At 35.0% G+C, this 18,627-nt stretch overlaps 2 protein-coding genes across 2 annotated transcripts; both read right to left on the bottom strand.

The window, feature by feature from the left end:
* Positions 1-649: 649 nt before the first annotated feature.
* Positions 650-11,946, bottom strand: LOC140976459 (uncharacterized). Its single transcript, XM_073440615.1, has 28 exons — positions 11,736-11,946; positions 11,445-11,616; positions 11,241-11,353; positions 10,747-10,863; positions 10,384-10,530; positions 9,938-10,291; positions 9,686-9,834; positions 9,383-9,504; positions 9,181-9,272; positions 8,426-8,654; positions 8,232-8,289; positions 7,378-7,538; positions 7,197-7,267; positions 6,936-7,109; positions 6,704-6,775; positions 5,432-5,533; positions 5,266-5,355; positions 4,417-4,492; positions 4,203-4,296; positions 4,053-4,122; positions 3,789-3,968; positions 3,037-3,159; positions 2,863-2,946; positions 2,248-2,432; positions 2,022-2,160; positions 1,883-1,942; positions 1,370-1,474; positions 650-1,286 (listed from the first exon to the last, which is right to left on the bottom strand). Exons 1-28 carry the CDS (start codon positions 11,835-11,837, stop codon positions 1,173-1,175), a joined length of 3,555 nt encoding a protein of 1,184 aa, XP_073296716.1. The 5' UTR covers positions 11,838-11,946; the 3' UTR covers positions 650-1,172.
* A 1,941-nt stretch (positions 11,947-13,887) lies between these two features.
* Positions 13,888-18,166, bottom strand: LOC140976457 (probable inactive leucine-rich repeat receptor-like protein kinase At3g03770). Its single transcript, XM_073440613.1, has 7 exons — positions 16,410-18,166; positions 16,180-16,313; positions 15,710-15,953; positions 15,151-15,365; positions 15,031-15,056; positions 14,760-14,871; positions 13,888-14,255 (listed from the first exon to the last, which is right to left on the bottom strand). Exons 1-7 carry the CDS (start codon positions 17,818-17,820, stop codon positions 14,055-14,057), a joined length of 2,343 nt encoding a protein of 780 aa, XP_073296714.1. The 5' UTR covers positions 17,821-18,166; the 3' UTR covers positions 13,888-14,054.
* Positions 18,167-18,627: the final 461 nt, after the last annotated feature.

The following is an 18,627-nucleotide window of genomic DNA, read 5'->3' as shown; positions in this document are numbered from 1 at the left end:
TGTTGTTTCGATTTTATTTTTCGACGTCATTTGATTTACTTGTTTAATTGCCTCGTAAATTATTATTTTTTTCCCCAAGAAATAAAGCAGTTGCCTTCTGCTCATGTGGGAAAATTTAAAATTTATTTATAATTTTATACAAAAATCCAAAATTTGCCACCCTTTTAATCATCCCCCCATGAATCTGATCCAACCCCCTCCGGGAGAAATTTTAAGTTCGATCCTCATTACTAAATTGTCAGGCCTGATTCAAATGCAACAAATTTAACATGATCTGGTGCAGATAATAATTTAATTCTTATGGTAATTAAATTGTTCAAATCAAACTTACATTATATGGAGTATTGGATTAAACATGTGACGTTTTAAGTTTTTTTTACTAGCTTGTCTTGTAACAAGTTTTTCTAATGACCCTTGGGTACTTAGCCTATCATAGAGATGTTTTACGAACACTTGGCCCCTGCAGATTCTTAGGAGCATGATGGAAGCTACATAAACTTATATTTGTGTCATCAGACTTAAAAGCTATAAAGAACAATTCCAATCCAGCTTTTTGTACTGTGCAACTCGAATGTAAAGTTTTGACGGTGGCCAACACTGTAATTTAAATCAAAGTCATACCAATTGTATAACCGAGCATCACGATATATAAAAAGTTACATCTAATAGTAATACTTTGCATGTTTTAAAATCTACATAAATTCAGGTCACATAGTACTCCACTGGCAGGACAAGTAATGTCGCCAACACCAGCTAACTCAAAACTAAAACTTCAGCTGACGGAAGGAATGAAAGAAACCACGTTTCCTTATTAGTATAAGTTAGCAACAATTAAAACAATGAAGGACGGCAATAAATATATATGCACAGGATCCGACTAATTCTTGTGCAGTCGCAAAAACTTAAACTGAATCCTGCCTGACATTTTCTATTTAACAGGAGAGAGATGGGACACAAAACAAAGCTAGAGTAGCCAATAATTTTCACTTGGGGAGGCTCTTCTAACCTTACACCATCTCATAATTTAGAACACAAGTGTACAATAGAAACCTATACTTCATTGTACGATGCGGTGAGTTTTCACATGCATATCCAATGGAGAAGTTGGATCTAGAATGGGTGGAGAATGCTGGCGATGAGAAGGAAAGAACAAATTGTACAAATGCGAACCTTTACATGAAGTAGCTGAGGGATTTCTTCCGTCTCGAGCCTCCTTCACCGTAAAGTTCGTTCCACTGATGAAGCTCTGTCATGTTTATCGACTCTGATGAAACACTTGCGCAGACCTAGGTCGAATGAAAATAAATAAATTTAGAACAAGGAACAAGTAGGAGATATAAAATGACATTTTCATGTGATTTCTTCCTACCCTTTCGTGAGCAAATCTGAAGTCATCTATATTTAGGGGGCGAATATCAGCACTCCCACTTAAAGCCGGTGGAGTCCTCCCATCAGCAAGAGCAGCGGCTTGCTCCTGATATTAACCATAGCAGTTAGATAGATGAAGATAGAAATTCCAAAAACAAAAACAAAGGTAATCATCTCTTCAGATAAACTATTTGATAACATCCCTATGAGAAACAATTTCTCCAAAATAGGAAGTGGTAAAGAAAGAAACAAAGCCACCAGGATACATCGAGAATAAGATAAAAAAAATCCAAAATGGATTCTAAAGCTTGATTATCCCCACAAATAATTCAATAGATGATATAACAAAGGAAACATGCTAAAAAGCTTGGGAAATGGAAATTTACAAGAATTTGACACAACACAAAACATGATTCGTGAGGCACACTTGCAACAGTAAAAACCCGAAACAGGAAATAGATGCCACTCAGTTTAATTTTCCCATCTACATGATATAAATTAAGGAAAAAAATACCTTTTTCTCTTTTTCCAAAATCTCTCTAATTGGGCGATGTGCAGCTGTGACACACAAATTCTGAAACAAAACACGGAAGTTAACTTAAGTAGAGCCCTGCAACTACCAATCTCTCACAACTTAAGCCTTTAGGCCCAACCTTTAGATCACTTCCAGAATAACCATCCGTCATACTTGATACTGAATCCAAATCCATGTCAGCAGACAAGTCCTCTTTTGCTAGTATCACTCTTAGGATTTTTGCTCTATTAGCAGCATCTGGTAAGTTGACCATCAATCTACAGACAACACAATACAAGTGCAATCATCAAACATTTTGTGCTCAAGATCAAACTTCTCGAAGATGTTCTCAGTCTTGTTCTTACCTGCGAGGCAGCCGCCTTATTACAGCTTCATCTAGGTCGAAAGGCCTGTTTGTTGCAGCAAGTACCAAAACGCGCTCTGTGTCTTTTGTTCGCAGTCCATCCCAATTCACCATGAACTCATTTTTCATTTTACGCATGGCCTCATGTTCTCCAGGGTTTTCCCTTCTCCCCAGCATGCTATCTACCTACAAAACAAGGAAAAGCACAGCGGTCAGAGAATAAATGCTTAATGTGTCATGTGAGCTCAGATGGTGCCCAGTTTTGACAGAACTTTAAGCAACTCATAAACAGCTCAAGTCCCCACATACAGCATCCAACTAATGGAGCTCAAGCTACGATACCCTTTCATATTTTGTCATAATATTTTGTCTTACCATGAATTTATCACTCATATCAAGAATTAAAAACTTTATAAAGAGAAGCATTTTAGACACCGCATCGTCCAACTCCTAATTCAAGCACAACTGCACAAGCTCTGGCTCAAGTAATTTGATTTGCAAGTTACTACTTGATCAAACTCGAGCTAGAGTAGCAACTTTTTTGGGTTCTTAAGCTCTAATTATGAAGAATATCACAAGGAGAAAACACATCATAATGTAGAGTAACATGGCATACTTCATCAACAAAGATAACGCTTGGAGCAATTTTGCTGGCTAGTGAGAAGACAGCCTTGACATATTTCTCACCCTCACCAAACCACTGCAAACACAAAGAATGGTGGTGCAACATGAGAACATTATGACATCAGCGGAATTTTACAACGGTAAGTTGAGCTTTTTATCGAATAACCTTCGATGTTATGCTGGACATTGAAATGTTAATGAAGTTAGCACCAGCTTCAGTGGCCACAGCTTTAGCAAGCATGGTTTTTCCTGTTCCAGGGGGCCCAAATAAAAGTATACCCTTGCAAGGCTGCATGAGAATAGATTTGGAGGTTCTTAACACAGAGCGCAAGCTAGCCACAATAATATTTAACTATCCAACCAGTCAAGCAATGCCAGAAAAGATTAAATCTCAGAGGCAACAAAAATAAGCATTTGAATGCACATTGCAAGATTGAAAGAGAGTGAATGCAACATCTTAATTCAAAAGGGTTAAGGATTATGAGCAATTATGACAATAGTCTAAAGAAATCATTTTTCTATTTAGTGATAAATGACTCGAGCAAAATTACAATCTTTCAATATTAAAAAAAATTTACAATCTTTCATCTGTATCATGGAAATTATTCTGAACAAAAAAATACATATTATAAACAATAAATAAATAAAAAAATCTGAACAAAATGGAAGGGAAAACAGTAACATGATCGGCACAGAAAATAACCTCACAAACCAGAAAAAGGGGTCATGTCTCATGTGTATTTTTTAAACAAAATGTATATTAAATATGAATAATAATTCAAGAAAAATGAAAACAAACTCAACATAAAAGGTAACTGAAAATAGTAAAAATTGTGAAAATACAGATTAGTTCCTTCACCCGAAATCTCCTTCTTGCATCAAGGGAACAATCACATAAAAAAGGAATAAAAATGTCACCTTGGTGAGTTGACCCTTGCAGAAAAGTTCTGGCCTCTGTAAAGGAAGCATCACCAACTCCTTCAATGTGTCTTTAACATTTTCCAGTGCTCCTATATCATCAAATGTCACTCCGATATCACTGGCTGGGATTACATCAGCTAGAAGCCTCTTCTCAAATTCATTTTCAGTCACAACATCCTGGGAAAACCCAAATTGAAGATACAAATAGCAGATTCACAAATCAACAACAAATGAATATGGTGTCAAGCAACAAAGTATCACCTTGAGGGACTTCTTTAAATTCTTGGATTCATTCATTATGGATTGTAAAATTTCAATCCCATATTGAATGCTGCAACAAGAGTGCCACATTAGTTTGATTCTGAATACTGATTGATATTTTGTAAATAAAAAGTGGCTTCTTTCAATTACCTTTCTGTAGATAAAACAAGCCTCGCATCTGCTTCAGCTTTAGGGTTCGTCATCAAATGATGACTTAAAGCCCATCCAACAACCTTTTCCGCACCTTCAAAACATTCTAAAACTTATGCCATTCTCTCATGTTCACAAGTTTATCATTTCACATGGAAATCATTAAGTAAACCAAAGCTAGTATATGATAAAGACATGCAAAAGAAATGCATACTTTCATTTGTAAGGGATTGGTCTTTGATGCTTAAAGTTTCTAATCCATCACACCCCAAACCATTACGGTTTAGGACCTGTATATAAAAATACAAAGCAAAAGTCAAATGACCTCGTACTGTAGAGCTGGTTTCAGTTGAAATGATAAGAGAATGATTGTTGAATAATCAAGATTTATCGGTATGCGAAGCCCATCACTTTAGTGAGACTTGCATGAACTGATCATAGCCAACATTAACTGAAACATCCTTCTTCACATTTTAATTACATGAATGAACAAACTAATCCCATCTTATCCTCTTATCTCTAAAAAACAACTGCACAGGAATGACGTTAAAAACAACAAAGTACAAATGCCAGAGTGTAAGCACAAACCCATTCACAATTTTTTTTCAACTATTTTTTGGGTGGAAAAAGTTATAATCTTAACTCTGTCATGCAAAAAATGGCATCCTAGCAATATTAGAAAGGTCTGAAGTAAATACTGAGTCATACACCAGTTAAATACTACAAAAGATCTGAATTCAACAAAAGCTTCTGATTTATATTTGTAATTGCCGGTCATTCTCCATATAAGTGCAGGTGTTCATGTTACTCAGCCTCTCTGTGCATTCAGGTTAGAGATTATATTCGATGAGGACAAGTTATCATAAACTGTATCATTTCTAGAATAAACATTGAAAAAGTATGAATAGTGATACATAAAGAAGAAATTACATATGTTCACCAAAAGGATATCTGCATCATGAGTAGTTCAAGTGCTAAGTGAAATCATAATATTTGCCAGCCTATAACAATCATATATAAATGAAATTTATGGGGTCACTTTCATAATGAAAAGAAAACTCACAGTTCGTAAATTATACAAATTTGCTTTCACTTTCAGGGTTTCAGCATCCTGATCTAATTGACGCTTCCAACTAACCAGATGAGCTTCATCCTGAGATGTTGATCAGCATCATTATGCAATTTGGTTTGCCAAAAAATATTACGAAAAAGGAATTCCAGCAACAAACCTGAGGCATGTGAATTGTTACTTTATTAGGAAACAGTTTTGACAAAAGCTTAGTTGCCTTGGTAACATCCTTAGCTCTATCATTCAGCCTCCCAAAACTATCCTGGTATAGTCAAATCCACATCATATGAGGGCAATAAAACATGTGATGAGTTGAGAATTCTGAGAGCTGTTTCGCTATCCCATGACACAAGAAATAATCTTTATCTGGAACAATGTTAGCCGATCAAACACAAGCAACTAGGATATACCAGGTATATGATGAGAACCAAAAAAGAAAAAATTACGAACAGGTGTAATTTTCTTAATAAAGAATGCCTCGTTCAAGGTAAGCCCGAGATGAAAAGTTAATCTATGAGTAATTATTCAAGATTTTAAATTACACAATTTATTGTCGCTTCCTTTTGTGATAGTCTATAGGTTCCGCTTTTAGAGGAGTTGGTCAGTCTAGGTAGCTCAAGGTTCAAGTTAAGGTGCACTCAGCATAAATGCCTCAAACTGCTGTTGTGAAACTTAAAAATCCCATAACAACGAGCTCTAATACCAATTTATGGCGCCCTGCATTATCGATCTTGTTATAGGGCGATAGATTGGAGACTTCTCGATATCGGTAATACTCCTTTCTTGTTGGATCTCCTCCTCTTTTGATATTTTTTTTTCTTGAGACTCATTAGAGCGAACCTTTTGGCATGTCAAATTTTTATCAATCAGGTCAAAGGAAGACACAAATATCCTAGGATTTCAAATTGCATTATTTGTAATTTTCTTAGTTGGTATTAGCTGTTTAAAGACGAGTAGTTTATAGTTCCTTCTAGGAGGAGTTGATAGTCTAGCTAATAGGATGTGTGCACCTCACGTGCATGCATACATACATATATATATACATATGCATATAATTCAAGAATTTGCTCGTGTTATTTACTGCCCAGTACACAAGAGGTTTGAATTAAAGAAAAAAACACACACAGTTTATATATGTTCCATTATTCTTAATCTAGCTTTGAAGAACTATAACAATGTTTGTAACAAATAATGATGATGGATACATAACTTCGATAAGATAGACGAGTTTCATGGTAAGACAAAGCCCTCATATAAATGTAAGACAGCTTGAAATGCTAGAAACATTGCTAAATAAGACAGACTAGCAAAGCCCTCACTTTGTGAGGCACAAATACATGCTTCATGGCTAAAGATGAAACATATTGTATCCTCTTAAACAACGCAAACAATATAATAACAATCTAGACATAAATTTTCAACAGATCCTTACAGGGAACGTCAAGTCAAGCAACGCAGTCTGGTGGCCGCCGAATTTTGTGAAAAGCAAACCGCCAGGGTGAGACTGCAGAAGAGAAAACTGGATTTACGAATGAATCCCAAAGTATATGTATTAAGATTTTGACTCATACTTAATGTCAATTTATTTATGTCAACCCATGAAGCTTGATTAGAACAATCATGAAGCATGTAAAGAATGTAGATGGATTTGTGACGAATTCTACCTTTTCCTTAGAATTGTCAGTTTGAATGTGTGTTCCAATAACTACGACATTATCAGGGAGCTTCTCAAGCTTGTTCTTAAAAATAGCATACGATTCTGAACTTCCTGCCATGGACTTCTCTGCATCTTTCATAAACAAAATGAAAGGAGAATCCCTGCTCTCTTCAAATACAGTCTAGCAATTGGGAAGAGTAAAATTGGGTGATATTAAGTAACCATTTCAATGTAAACCCAGTGATTTTGAAAAGAAAAGTGACCACACCTCAAACATGGTGTTAATAAACAACTTGTCCATATCCTCAATGCCAGAGGTATCCAAGCGAAGTTCATTGGCTAGATGGAAAAAAGCATAATGTAATTATGAGGAATAAAGCAAACTCCGAATTTCATATTCTACAAAGCTAACAGAAATAAAATAGAGATCTTATCAAGCTGAGTATCACCATGGCAGAAGAATCCATGACCATTATCACAAAGACCTCCAAAATCAACCCCATCTGCTACGAGTCTGTCAAATCTTACACCAATTTTTGAAAGAGGGTTATCTTCAAAAGGCAAGAGAACCTTCCCTCGCATTCCAGGAGTTGGTCCCCTAAAAGTCGAGCTAAAAAGGTGTTATTTGCAAACCTAGGTGAAATCTAAGTTAGAAAAGACATGTATATTGATAAAGGACATTAGCATATAAAAAGTGCATACTACATTCTAGATGTTATAGTAAAATCAAGTCATAGTGAGTGAGAACTAATGAGTATATTGGACATGTAAGATTTACCCAAATATATATGGGTTTAATTGTACAAAGATAACGGATGAGTGACACCTAGCCATATGAGTTGAGGAATATGTAGACAAAGAACTCCAAGGATAATTACTAACATTTGTTGAGGAAATTTTATCTTATTTGTTCTGTTATTTTGGTTACAACAGAAGAAGAGGTGTATATATTTTATTCCCTTTTCTTGGATTTTGTTACGTGTATATAAGGATGTTTTGTAATTGTATCCAATAGGATGATTTTATCAAAGTAATGAAAGATAATTTTGGCCTCATCCTCCTTTTCTAACTCACAATCACTTCATAAGTATTGTTCTCGAGGACAGGAATCAACGAAAATTTCAAATCAAACACCCAATGAAAAGCCAATTTGTATTCCTCATTTAATATCAGGAGAGCTCTGTGATTCACGACCAGTTACCACCAGAGGAAATAAGCCAAATATAGTAATAAATACCAAATTGTTTCTGCGACACAAACTCAAAGACTGTAAAGAAAGCAAGGCATGGGATATTGTTATTACCTCGTATTACTTGAATATACTCCACCAGAAGGTAGACCAATGAATTTAACTCTATCACCTAAATCAATTTGCAACAATCAGCACAAGGGATCACAAATTAAAGAAATGTGTCACTGTGACAAGAGGGTTTTCCAAAACTAGACTGCGAGCAGACAAACAAACAATTAAACCACACTAATTACAACGCGACTCACCTAGTTTAATAGAAGAGTTCTTAGCAGCATTCACTGAATTGGATATGACATCAGTTTCCATTTTCAACGAGTCGGAGCCAAGTGGAGCACTAAGTGCGGTGTCTGCTTCACCAGATGTAAGTCCAATGTCCTTGCCGATCACTGTAGATCTAGTGACTTGCTTGCTCATATTGCACACTTTTTCTGCATTGACTCCCTCTTTCAGAGTCTCGGCATCCTTAGAAGAACCCTAAAAAAAGTGGATAAACCATATATGACATTTCATCTGTTTATTATATTTTTTTTGGATCCTCTTTATGAGATTTTTAAAGATATGGTTCAATAATAAAATTCAAAAGACCAATGAACAACTTCATAACCTAAAAAATGTCGTTCTATCTAGTTCCAAAAGCATGCTTTTCACATGCATTCCTTAAAAAACTGTTCTATAAAATCTTTTGGGTTTCATTTTCGTTTGAAAAATTAAATAAGAGTCAAAGATAAATTGGAGACACACTTTCTCAATCAGTTACTATGCCAGAAAAAAAATAAAAGATGCAGGTATTAGAAGACCATTATAAGTATATAAGCTTTTCTTTTGGGCTTTCATTTTTTTGGTTAAAAAAATATTCATAAACAAGTACCATACGTCAAAATTTTTACCAAAGCACAGGAAACAAAATAATCAAAAAAGGGAACACATTTAAAAAAAAATGGAATGGTCAATCTAAACTTAGGTTTTAACAATAAAATTGAAATGGTCAATCTAAACTTACTCCCAAAAATGAATGGCTGTCAAATATAAGCAATTTAGCCCCAAAAAAATGAGCAAGCGCCTTTGCCAACATTTCTTGGTAGATATCAGACCCTGAAAAAACAAGAAAAATACACGGCATGCTTTAAATTAAATCGCATGAAACAATACAAAGAAGATTAGCCTACTGGTTAACAAATACTTATGTGAAACCAATTAGTGACCTGCAGGACCAGAAAGCAAAATTCTCGGATTCAGAGTAGGAAGTTCGGATGTAAATTTAACTTGGTCCTTGTGCTTCAGGTGTATATATGAAGCCCCAACTAGAACACTTTTTGTATTCTCACTGCAAGTTAATTAGATATGTGAGTACTGATAACTCAGTGATAACAACATGCATTTTGTATGCTGACTACAATTTAATTTGTATGTAGGAAAACTAGACAATCAATAGAAGATGATGGGGTGAATATAGACTCCAGTTTTAAATCCTCAAAAAAATTTGAACTGAAGTTGCATAGCACTACCTCAAATAGTAGGGGAAATTATCAAATGAAACTTCTAGCTGTCTCCCATGTAGAATCGAGGCAATTATGCTTTCTCTAAATGCTGAAGTTCGTGTGCACATGCCAGATACTGATGCCAGAATCGGATCCCTAACCCAGTCTCTTTCATCCTGTCACACAAAAGTTTTGGCTACTCCTAAGTCATGATAAATCTAATAACATGAACTTTCATAATGAAAGAAAAGGTTCAGCTTGGCTATTATTGCTTCTTGCCTCTAAACCAGGTTCTATACTGCCATCAAACTTGTTGGCAGCCCCGACATCAACAGCTGCTTCACTCCCTAAGTTTGTAGCTGAGTTAACTTCTTGGCCATCAAGCTCATCCTCATTAACAGTGGGGGAGGAAGGCAGTTCACTCACTCTGTAATTTTTACCACTGGCCTGAGATGTAGGCTTAAGCCGTGATAAATCTTGCCGTGGGTTAGAAAGAGATGCCAAAATTGAAGCACCAGCAACAGCAGATGCATCTCCTGCTCGCCTTTCAACATGAATCGGCTTTCCTACGTTAGCCTGTACATCTGGTGGGGGGCTCTTGATAATGTGTTCATAAGGTAGCTGCTGGAAAATCTATATGGATAGGCATTGAGGACTCCACGAGAAATAACACGAATTGGACTTGAAAATCAAATAATAATTGTAACAAAATACGTTGAGGATACATATGCATGAGTTCCGAGAAAGCCAAAAACCACTTCGTCCCCTGAATTGAGATCAGAACTAGAATTTTTCTTGATTGCTTTACCATTTACTTGCACACATGCTTTGCTTCCCCGACTCTCAAGCACCGCAACAGGTTTATCATCTCGCTGATAATTTTCAACAAAAAGTAAGCAAAAAAAAGAAAATTGCAGATACCAAATAGCTCGGAATATTCCACACATACATTGCAAGTGAAGAACCACAAGTAGGGGCCATCTCTTTAGCAATGCAGGTATCATATCCATTTCCAGAATCAGTTACAAAAGAAAACAATTATAGACGATAGATTGTTCCACTTTTTAAGTTTTGTTTACAAGCATTACCTGGGTGAGCCTTATTGAACACAAGATTGCACTGATGGTTTGATCACGGATCAACAGATTCGCCTGTTTGCTTGAGCCAACTAAGAAATTGGTTGTGTACACGGAAACGGTTGGGTTCTGCAAACAGGCACCTTGTTGTTAGTCAACATTCCCTTCAATTTAAAATCACTAAATATTTTGTAATTATCAAATAATAAAAATTTTATCTTCAGCTTTGTCTAAGCGACAAACTTGAACTAACGTACACCAAGAACTCCACTCATAAAAGATTAAAAATAATAAAGATTGAAAAAAGAAAAGAAAGAAATCATCTGAGATATTAAGTATAAGACCATATTTATCAGGCCTGACCACTTTACCAAATCCAACAAATGTAGACCAAGAACTCCAGCTCATAAAAATATAAAAAGAATCAGATGAAAGAAAGAAAAAAAAAAGTTACCAGCGAGGATTGGGTGAGAAGCCGGAGATGAAAGAAAGAAAAAAAAAGTTACCAGCGAGGATTGGGTGAGAAGCCGGCACCAAGGCGTTGTTGTTTCAAAACCTAGATGTTGCTTCCACGAAGCGAACGAGCTCCTCGGCTTATCCGCTACAGCTGCCACAGCCCCTGAATTTCGAAAATTCACACAAAATTCCCCAAATTTCAGCCTTCTACATACATGCAACAAAATCCAAAAGTCAAGTTCGCATATACTAGCCTTGAGCAACCACAGGAGCCGCGACCAAGACGGAGGCAGCTGGAACCGCGGCTGCAGGGAGTTCCGCCGGATCAGTGGAGCTTATTTCCTTAGGATTCCCCGCCGGCTCCAGCTCTGATGCCTTCGAATTATCATCATTAATACTAGTATTTTTATCATTGCTGCTCTCACCCTACACCAAAATCATTCAAAAATCAACCCCAAACTCAATAATCGAGCAATAAAAAAAAACAGATCATTTCCAGTTCAAACACAAACAAACAATCAGAAAGTAAAAGAAACCGAAAGTGCCTTCTGACGTTTCGGAGAAGAAGGCTTGTTGTTATCATCGGACGCCGAAGATGATCTCTTGTTATTCAACGGTAGAGATCCACTTCGCCGGGTCGACACCATCTCCGCTGCTTCTCTTCTCGAATGCGATATCTCTAGAGAGAGAGAATGTGCACACAACTGAATATATACGTATAGGTGTGTATCAATATATATATAGGTGTCAAACAGTAAAATTTTATTAATAGGGGTGAAAGAAGACAGAACAGTCAGGTGCAATCGGAAACGAAGAGTGGGGGGGGATTTTATAGGTGGGTAAACAGAGTGCTCACGTTAGCTGCATTTCAAGAATGCCACTAAATTACGCTGTGCTCGAGGCATAGGGACAAGGTGAAGTAGTGAGGGTCGGGATAAGTTTTAGGCAAAAACTTGTGTGAGACGGTCTCATGAATCGTATTTTGTGAGACGGATCTCTTAATTANAAATCATTTTTTCTTAAGCAAATAAATAAATAAATATATATATATATACACACACATATATCGCATTAATTATTTATTTATTTTAAATATAAATGTCTTTGAATAATAAATTATTTTACCTAAAGCTAAATAAATTTAAACTAAAAATTACTACAATAATTTGTTTTCTTGATAAAATTTAGCATTTAGAATACGATGCTCGTGATTTAGTGTATATATTATAGAAAATTCAATTTATTCGAACTTTCTAATAAAAAAAAGTTGGATATTTAGATGATTTCTTTGGTATAAATAAATTAAATTAGTTTATAAAAATTTATTCAACGAGACACATAAGAATTTAAAAATTAAAATATAACTTTTGTACTTGTTTTTTTTTTTAAATATATTGTACAACAATAACTAGTCTCAAATTATCAACCCCTTTATATAATTTATATCTCTATGTCAATAGTTTATACAATTGAGTAAATTTAAAAGTATAATAGCGATATAATTTTATAATATTCGTGTGATTGAAATATTTATGTTCTAAATATGATTTTATTATTTTGTTTGTCTTGTTTAAAATCGAATTCAAACGAGTATGGTTTAAATTCAGATTCAAACGAATCCAATTATTAAGATTATCGAGATAATTAAAATAGTATATTTGTTTTTAGAAGATGTGGGAGCCAAATTAATCAAAAATCAAATTATTTATGACTTTTTTGTGTAAAATGTATGTATTATATTTATATAAATAATAATAAAAATACAATTTATTTAAAAACAATGTTTGGTTGATTCTCACAAATAAAAAGACAAAAAACATATGTGAGACGATTTCATGGGTCGTATTTTGTGAGACGGATCTCTTATTTGGGTCATCCATGAAAAAATATTACTTTTTATGCTAAGAGTATTACTTTTTATTATGAATATCGGTAGGATTGACCCGTCTCACAGATAAAGATTCGTGAGACCGTCTCACAAGAGACATACTCAATAAAAATCAACCATATATCATATTCTTCAATACAATCTTATATATATATATATATATATTTGAATCATATTTCCAAATCTTATAGCATAGCATGATCATTACTTTGAATCCAATTATCCAATAATTCTAGAAAATATTTCTATAATTTTTTATTATATTTTATCTTAGTGTACTATTTTTTTAAACATAGCCTTCTTTTGGTACACCAATCACACAATCAATGAATGTGGATCATTCCAATATGATAGCTAAATCTAGCCATCCAAATTAATATAATCAAACTTCAAATCCGAACATATAATAGTAATCACGAGTTAATTCTAAATTTTCATAAAATCAATAAGTTTCTATTTTTGAAAACTTCCATTTTTAGAAATTTTCCACATGCTAAATTTGGAAATAGCAACTATTTCTGCTAATAACATGATGAAACTATTCCATATGATTGTGAAGTCAAATTGGAACACAAGAAGACTCAAAACCAAACCTCCCCTCAACACAAAGTTTGGTTAACTCGCTCCCGTATCTGCGACCAGGTCGATCGCCCCGAATTGGGAGCTGCTCGATCAATGCTAGTTTTGGATTTCCCCACAAAGTATATATGAAACCTTTTAGTTACAGAGGGACTTGCACTACCTTTATTGCCATCCTCAAAAAGGTATATTCTTTACAAATTTTGATCTTCTAATATTCTTTAGAGAAGTTGATACAATAAGTGGTATTATTCACTATTCAACCACAATATATGCAAATCCAAGTTGCTATAGTCATTTACATGTTGAAAAAGTATCAAATGACAACAGAATTAAGATCTCATATTTGCAGCTATATGCCACATGATCAAGATTGCAGTAGTTGTCCAATTCTTTGTTAACCATCTGATGTTGCTTGAACTTGAGCCGCGTATTGTAAGTTCCAAAGAACGTCCTCGAAAGAAGGACGAGTAGATGACTCGGGAGAAATGCAGTTGATCGTTAAGGATATGACGATGGATACAGATTCTTGACAGCAAGATGCCAATACAATTGGATCAACTATTTCCCTTATGCAATCAGGATTCCCTAAAGACACCTGTATATTGAAGAAAACCTTTCAAAAAAAAAGGTAAAGGCTTGATGAAGCTGAAATTCTCAATGATAACTTTGTATTGCTAGGGTAATAGGAGGATTAAACAAGGAAAATGAGCTTCAGAAAGGTGAAGTAGAACCAATGTTTGAACAATGACATAAGAAAAGCACAAGAACTTTTATTTGACGTCGTACGATGATTATCTCCATCCTTACGCTATTAGTATAGCATAAAAAATAGGAGGGGAGATGAAAAGGTTAAATTTCTAAATTGACTGAATTATTTTGTTGGTTTACTTTGTTTCATTTGCCTTCTTTTTTGGGGCTGACTCATTTATAGTCTAGTTTTCTTGCTTCCTGTAGTTCTCATGAGAAAGAGTATGAAAACACTTGTTAAGCTAGAAATGTGAATCAAAGAATACTGGCTGCATCTCAGATTGAGCTTTCATCAATATGAATTCTATTCTAGACAGTTAACACAGACTCATTATTCAATCAATTTATTTACCATTTCGTTGAGCACGAACGACTCTTTTCTTGCACGAACTGATGGTGCAATAAGTGACTCCAGTAATATCATCCCGAAACTATAAACATCGTCCTCAAGGTTCTTTATTTGCCTGCATATTTTAAAGCAATATTTGATGATTATAAAATAGTGGGCAGAAATGGTAAACAACACCGCTCTTACTAAAAACGTTTAAAGATTTTGTTGAGCAACATGTATCTGCTCTGTTACAATAACATTTTTATGATCCTACGTAACTCATAAGTCATACCATGATTTAAGGCCTCCACTTTCTTCCTATAAAAAGAAAATAACAAGATAATATTTATCAGTAGCTTTACTGCAATTTCTTTGATCGCCGAAAAATCACACATTTTTTAATATTCCATACCTTGTCCTTGTCAATCTTTTGATCAGCTACAACAGACAATCCATAGTCACTGAGCTTCCCTATCCCATTGTCATTTAGCAATATGTTTTTGGTTTTCAATTGATTGCTGAAAAAACCAGGAATTATTCCATTGTGCAGAAAATGCACAGCCTTCGCAATGCCTATAAGAATTGCCAGCCTATCCGACCATCTGATCACCTTTTGTGAACTTGTTTCTGCAGAGTCAATGCAGCAAACTTTTAGTAATTTATAATCAAGGTTATAACTGGTAAATTAGTTTATTACTTCTACAATGTTACAAATTCAAAATATTATAAAATGGCTTATTCTAGGACCAAGAGCTTGGGCTGCACCACAAGACAGCTCTTAATATTTAAAATCATACAGTAGTCCAATAGTTAAGTTTTGATCGCTATTAACATGATTAACTTTTAGTTACCATTCTTAAGCAATAATTTCTCCAACTTAAGAAATACTGCTTCAAGAAAACTTTCGATTTGATGTTGCAGCCAATAATGTCATGTTCCAAGCGATAACAAATTATTAGCTACCCCCTCACCAGAAAGACGAGCTTGATAGTTTCCATGAGATATATATTCATAAATAAGATACACTTCATTGACACCGGCTTCATCTTTTCCTTCGATCTCAATGCAGTGTCCCAGGAGGCAGACCAAATGAGGATGCCGAAGTTTAGCCAGCAAATCCAGTCTAAGTTTGAGGTTTCGGATAGTATACCTTTTCGACACTTTCAAACACCGTATGGCTACCTGATCACTGTTTTCCAGTCTTCCTTTGTATATCTAAGAACAAGACTGTTAGTAAGGCCAATATTGACAGAAGTTGCCTAGTTTTGAATCATAGGCACAACTGTTACTCATTCAAGAAAAGTACACACAAGGCCAAAGGTAAAAAAATGGCGGCTTTCCTAGAATTCCGATCCAATATTTTGGATCTTGATTTCCATCAAAGAAAACAGTAAATCGTCCTTAAAAAGAAAAATGCATCAATATGAAAAGATCGATCAACCTTTCCGTTTGAACCTTCGCCCATCAAGGCTAAATCGTCGAAGTTGTTTGTAGCTTCCTTTAGCTCGTCAATAGAAAATAATCGGTGAGCCGGCCTATCTTGTGTGCCTAACTTTGCCGCATCAGAAATAAATCCTGTGGAGTAAAGACTAATCCTTTATAAGCTGTTTGGGAAGATAAATTTCAAAAAATAACTATGGATTAACTGAAATAGCTAAGGGGACAACATACTTGCATTTGTTATAAGCTCAGAAGAGCGACTTTTAACTGAGTTATCTTGCACGGACTTGTGCAGCAAGTGTTGCTCTGATGTTCTGTGAGGGCAATACTGTCGACATAGTACAAGAAATCCAAAAGCCAGAAGTGCCAATATGACCACGATCCCGCAAATTACACCTACTAGTATCCCCACATTCTTCACTTTAGAGTTCTTTTTTCCTGAGGAGTTTTCTACACAATATGCTTCGGGATGCTGGTGTTCTAAATCTATCGACAAGCAATTCCCACCAAACTTAACAACTCGGGTTTTCATATCCGAGCTTAAACATGAAGGCAGAACGCCTTTCAATCTATTGTTAGAGAAATCAACTAATTCAAGACTGCTGCCACAAGATAAACTTGATGGAAGCGAACCAATAAACATATTCGATGCCAAGTTTAATGATGTGATATTAGGCAAGGCAAAAAGCTCCGTAGGAGTAGTCCCCTGAAGAGCATTGAAAGAAAGGTCAAGTTGCTGCAGATTATTGAGCGTGCCATATTGCCTAGGAATTCTACCAGAAAAGGAGTTGTTGCTCAGCAAAACAGCAGTTATTCCTTTCGGCATAATTGGAAGTTCTGAATCTAACTTATTGTTGCTCAAATCCAGCCAATTTAAGCGAGACAAGATACTAAGATCAAGCAATTTACCAGAAATTTGATTGTTGGACAAATTGATATCCGCCAAAGAAGTAACTCTTCCCATTGAAGACGGTATCAGACCATCAATTTGATTGTTCCTCAAACTTAAACTTGTAAGATTTGAAAATGAATCAAACCAATCAGGAAAAGTACCATTCAAGAAGTTGCCATCAAGTTTAAGGATCTCCAGGTTCACAATTCTTGGAAGTGTCTGAGGAATTGAACCATAGAAAAAGTTCCAACTCAAATCCAAGTATTCAAGAAACTGCAGCCTGTGAATTTTTACAGGAATTGGACCCCATATGCCTAATGACACCAAACTCAAAGCTCTTAAATTATTAAGCCTTGACAATGTTGCTAAAAGTGAATCCATGGAGAAGTTTTGTGACAAAGTTTGATAAGGAATAGGGAATCCATCAAAACCACTGGCCCTTGTTTGCCTATCACCATATATTCTTATTTCAGAAATAACATTATCTTGACATGAAATATTCACTTGAGGAGAATTAAAATAACACAGATCAACTCCTCTATTGAGCCAATAATCTAACTGTTTTGGGTACTCTAATTGCTTCCTTAACTGCAAAAGCACTTGGATTTGAGAGGATTGCAGTTGGTATGTACAAGAGGTCAAGAAACCCAATGAAAAACAGACTAAAAAACACAATCTTGAAAATCCCATCTTAGGCTCAGCAATAAATTCATGAACAATCATCGACACCGACGACACATAAATCTTCATGAAAATGACATATTCTGGAGAACCCACAAGAACACTCTACAAAAAGAAACAAACTACACCAGAGATCACCAAATAAGCTGGCAAAAGATTCAGATCACCGCTTCTGATGCATAGAACAGACCCATGCAGAGAAAAAACAAACAAACAAACAACCGGTAAAAGAAAAAAAAAAGCACCAAAATCTAATCTGTTGGAAAATTCGTAAGTGGGATTTGAAAATGTGAATGCTCCTTCTTGAAATCACACAACTTTATTGCTCGCACATGCTGTTTGTTTCTTTAAACACTGTCCGAATTCTTCGGTCATTAAAAATGAAGTTAGAGCGTGGGATACTACTAGTTGAGAATATGATATAATAATAATAAAGAACCAAAAGAGTCAAGATTTCAGTGACTCAGTGACATTATTAATCACAAAAATTATTAAATTTATTATGTTTAATTGCCAAAAAAAAAAAAAAAAAAAAAAAAAAAAAAAAAAAAAAAAAAAAAAAAAAAAAAAAAAAAAAAAAAAAAAAAAAAAAAAAAAAGCCGCCACCAAATTTATACTACTTTTATACGCCACAATTATTTAAATTCGAATGTTTTAATTGCTTTTTATTTTTATCTTCATGTTGACACAAACTAACAACTACAAGTCCACATTGCATGAAGTGAACTGGGCTGTCTAGATTTTGGCTACAGGCGAGGTCCGATTCAGGAAATTAATGATGGTAATGCATCCAATTAGTTTGGCGGATTTGATTTTTAAATTATTCAGTTAAATAAAAATTTAAAATTTATCTTATTAAATTAGTCAGTCGGCCAC

The sequence above is a fragment of the Primulina huaijiensis genome, chromosome 5 (genome assembly GCF_012295235.1).
Source record: "Primulina huaijiensis isolate GDHJ02 chromosome 5, ASM1229523v2, whole genome shotgun sequence".
NCBI classification, from domain to species: Eukaryota; Viridiplantae; Streptophyta; class Magnoliopsida; order Lamiales; family Gesneriaceae; genus Primulina; species Primulina huaijiensis.
The sequence above is the reverse complement of the archived record's forward strand: the minus strand, read 5'-3'. Positions and strand labels throughout refer to the sequence as shown.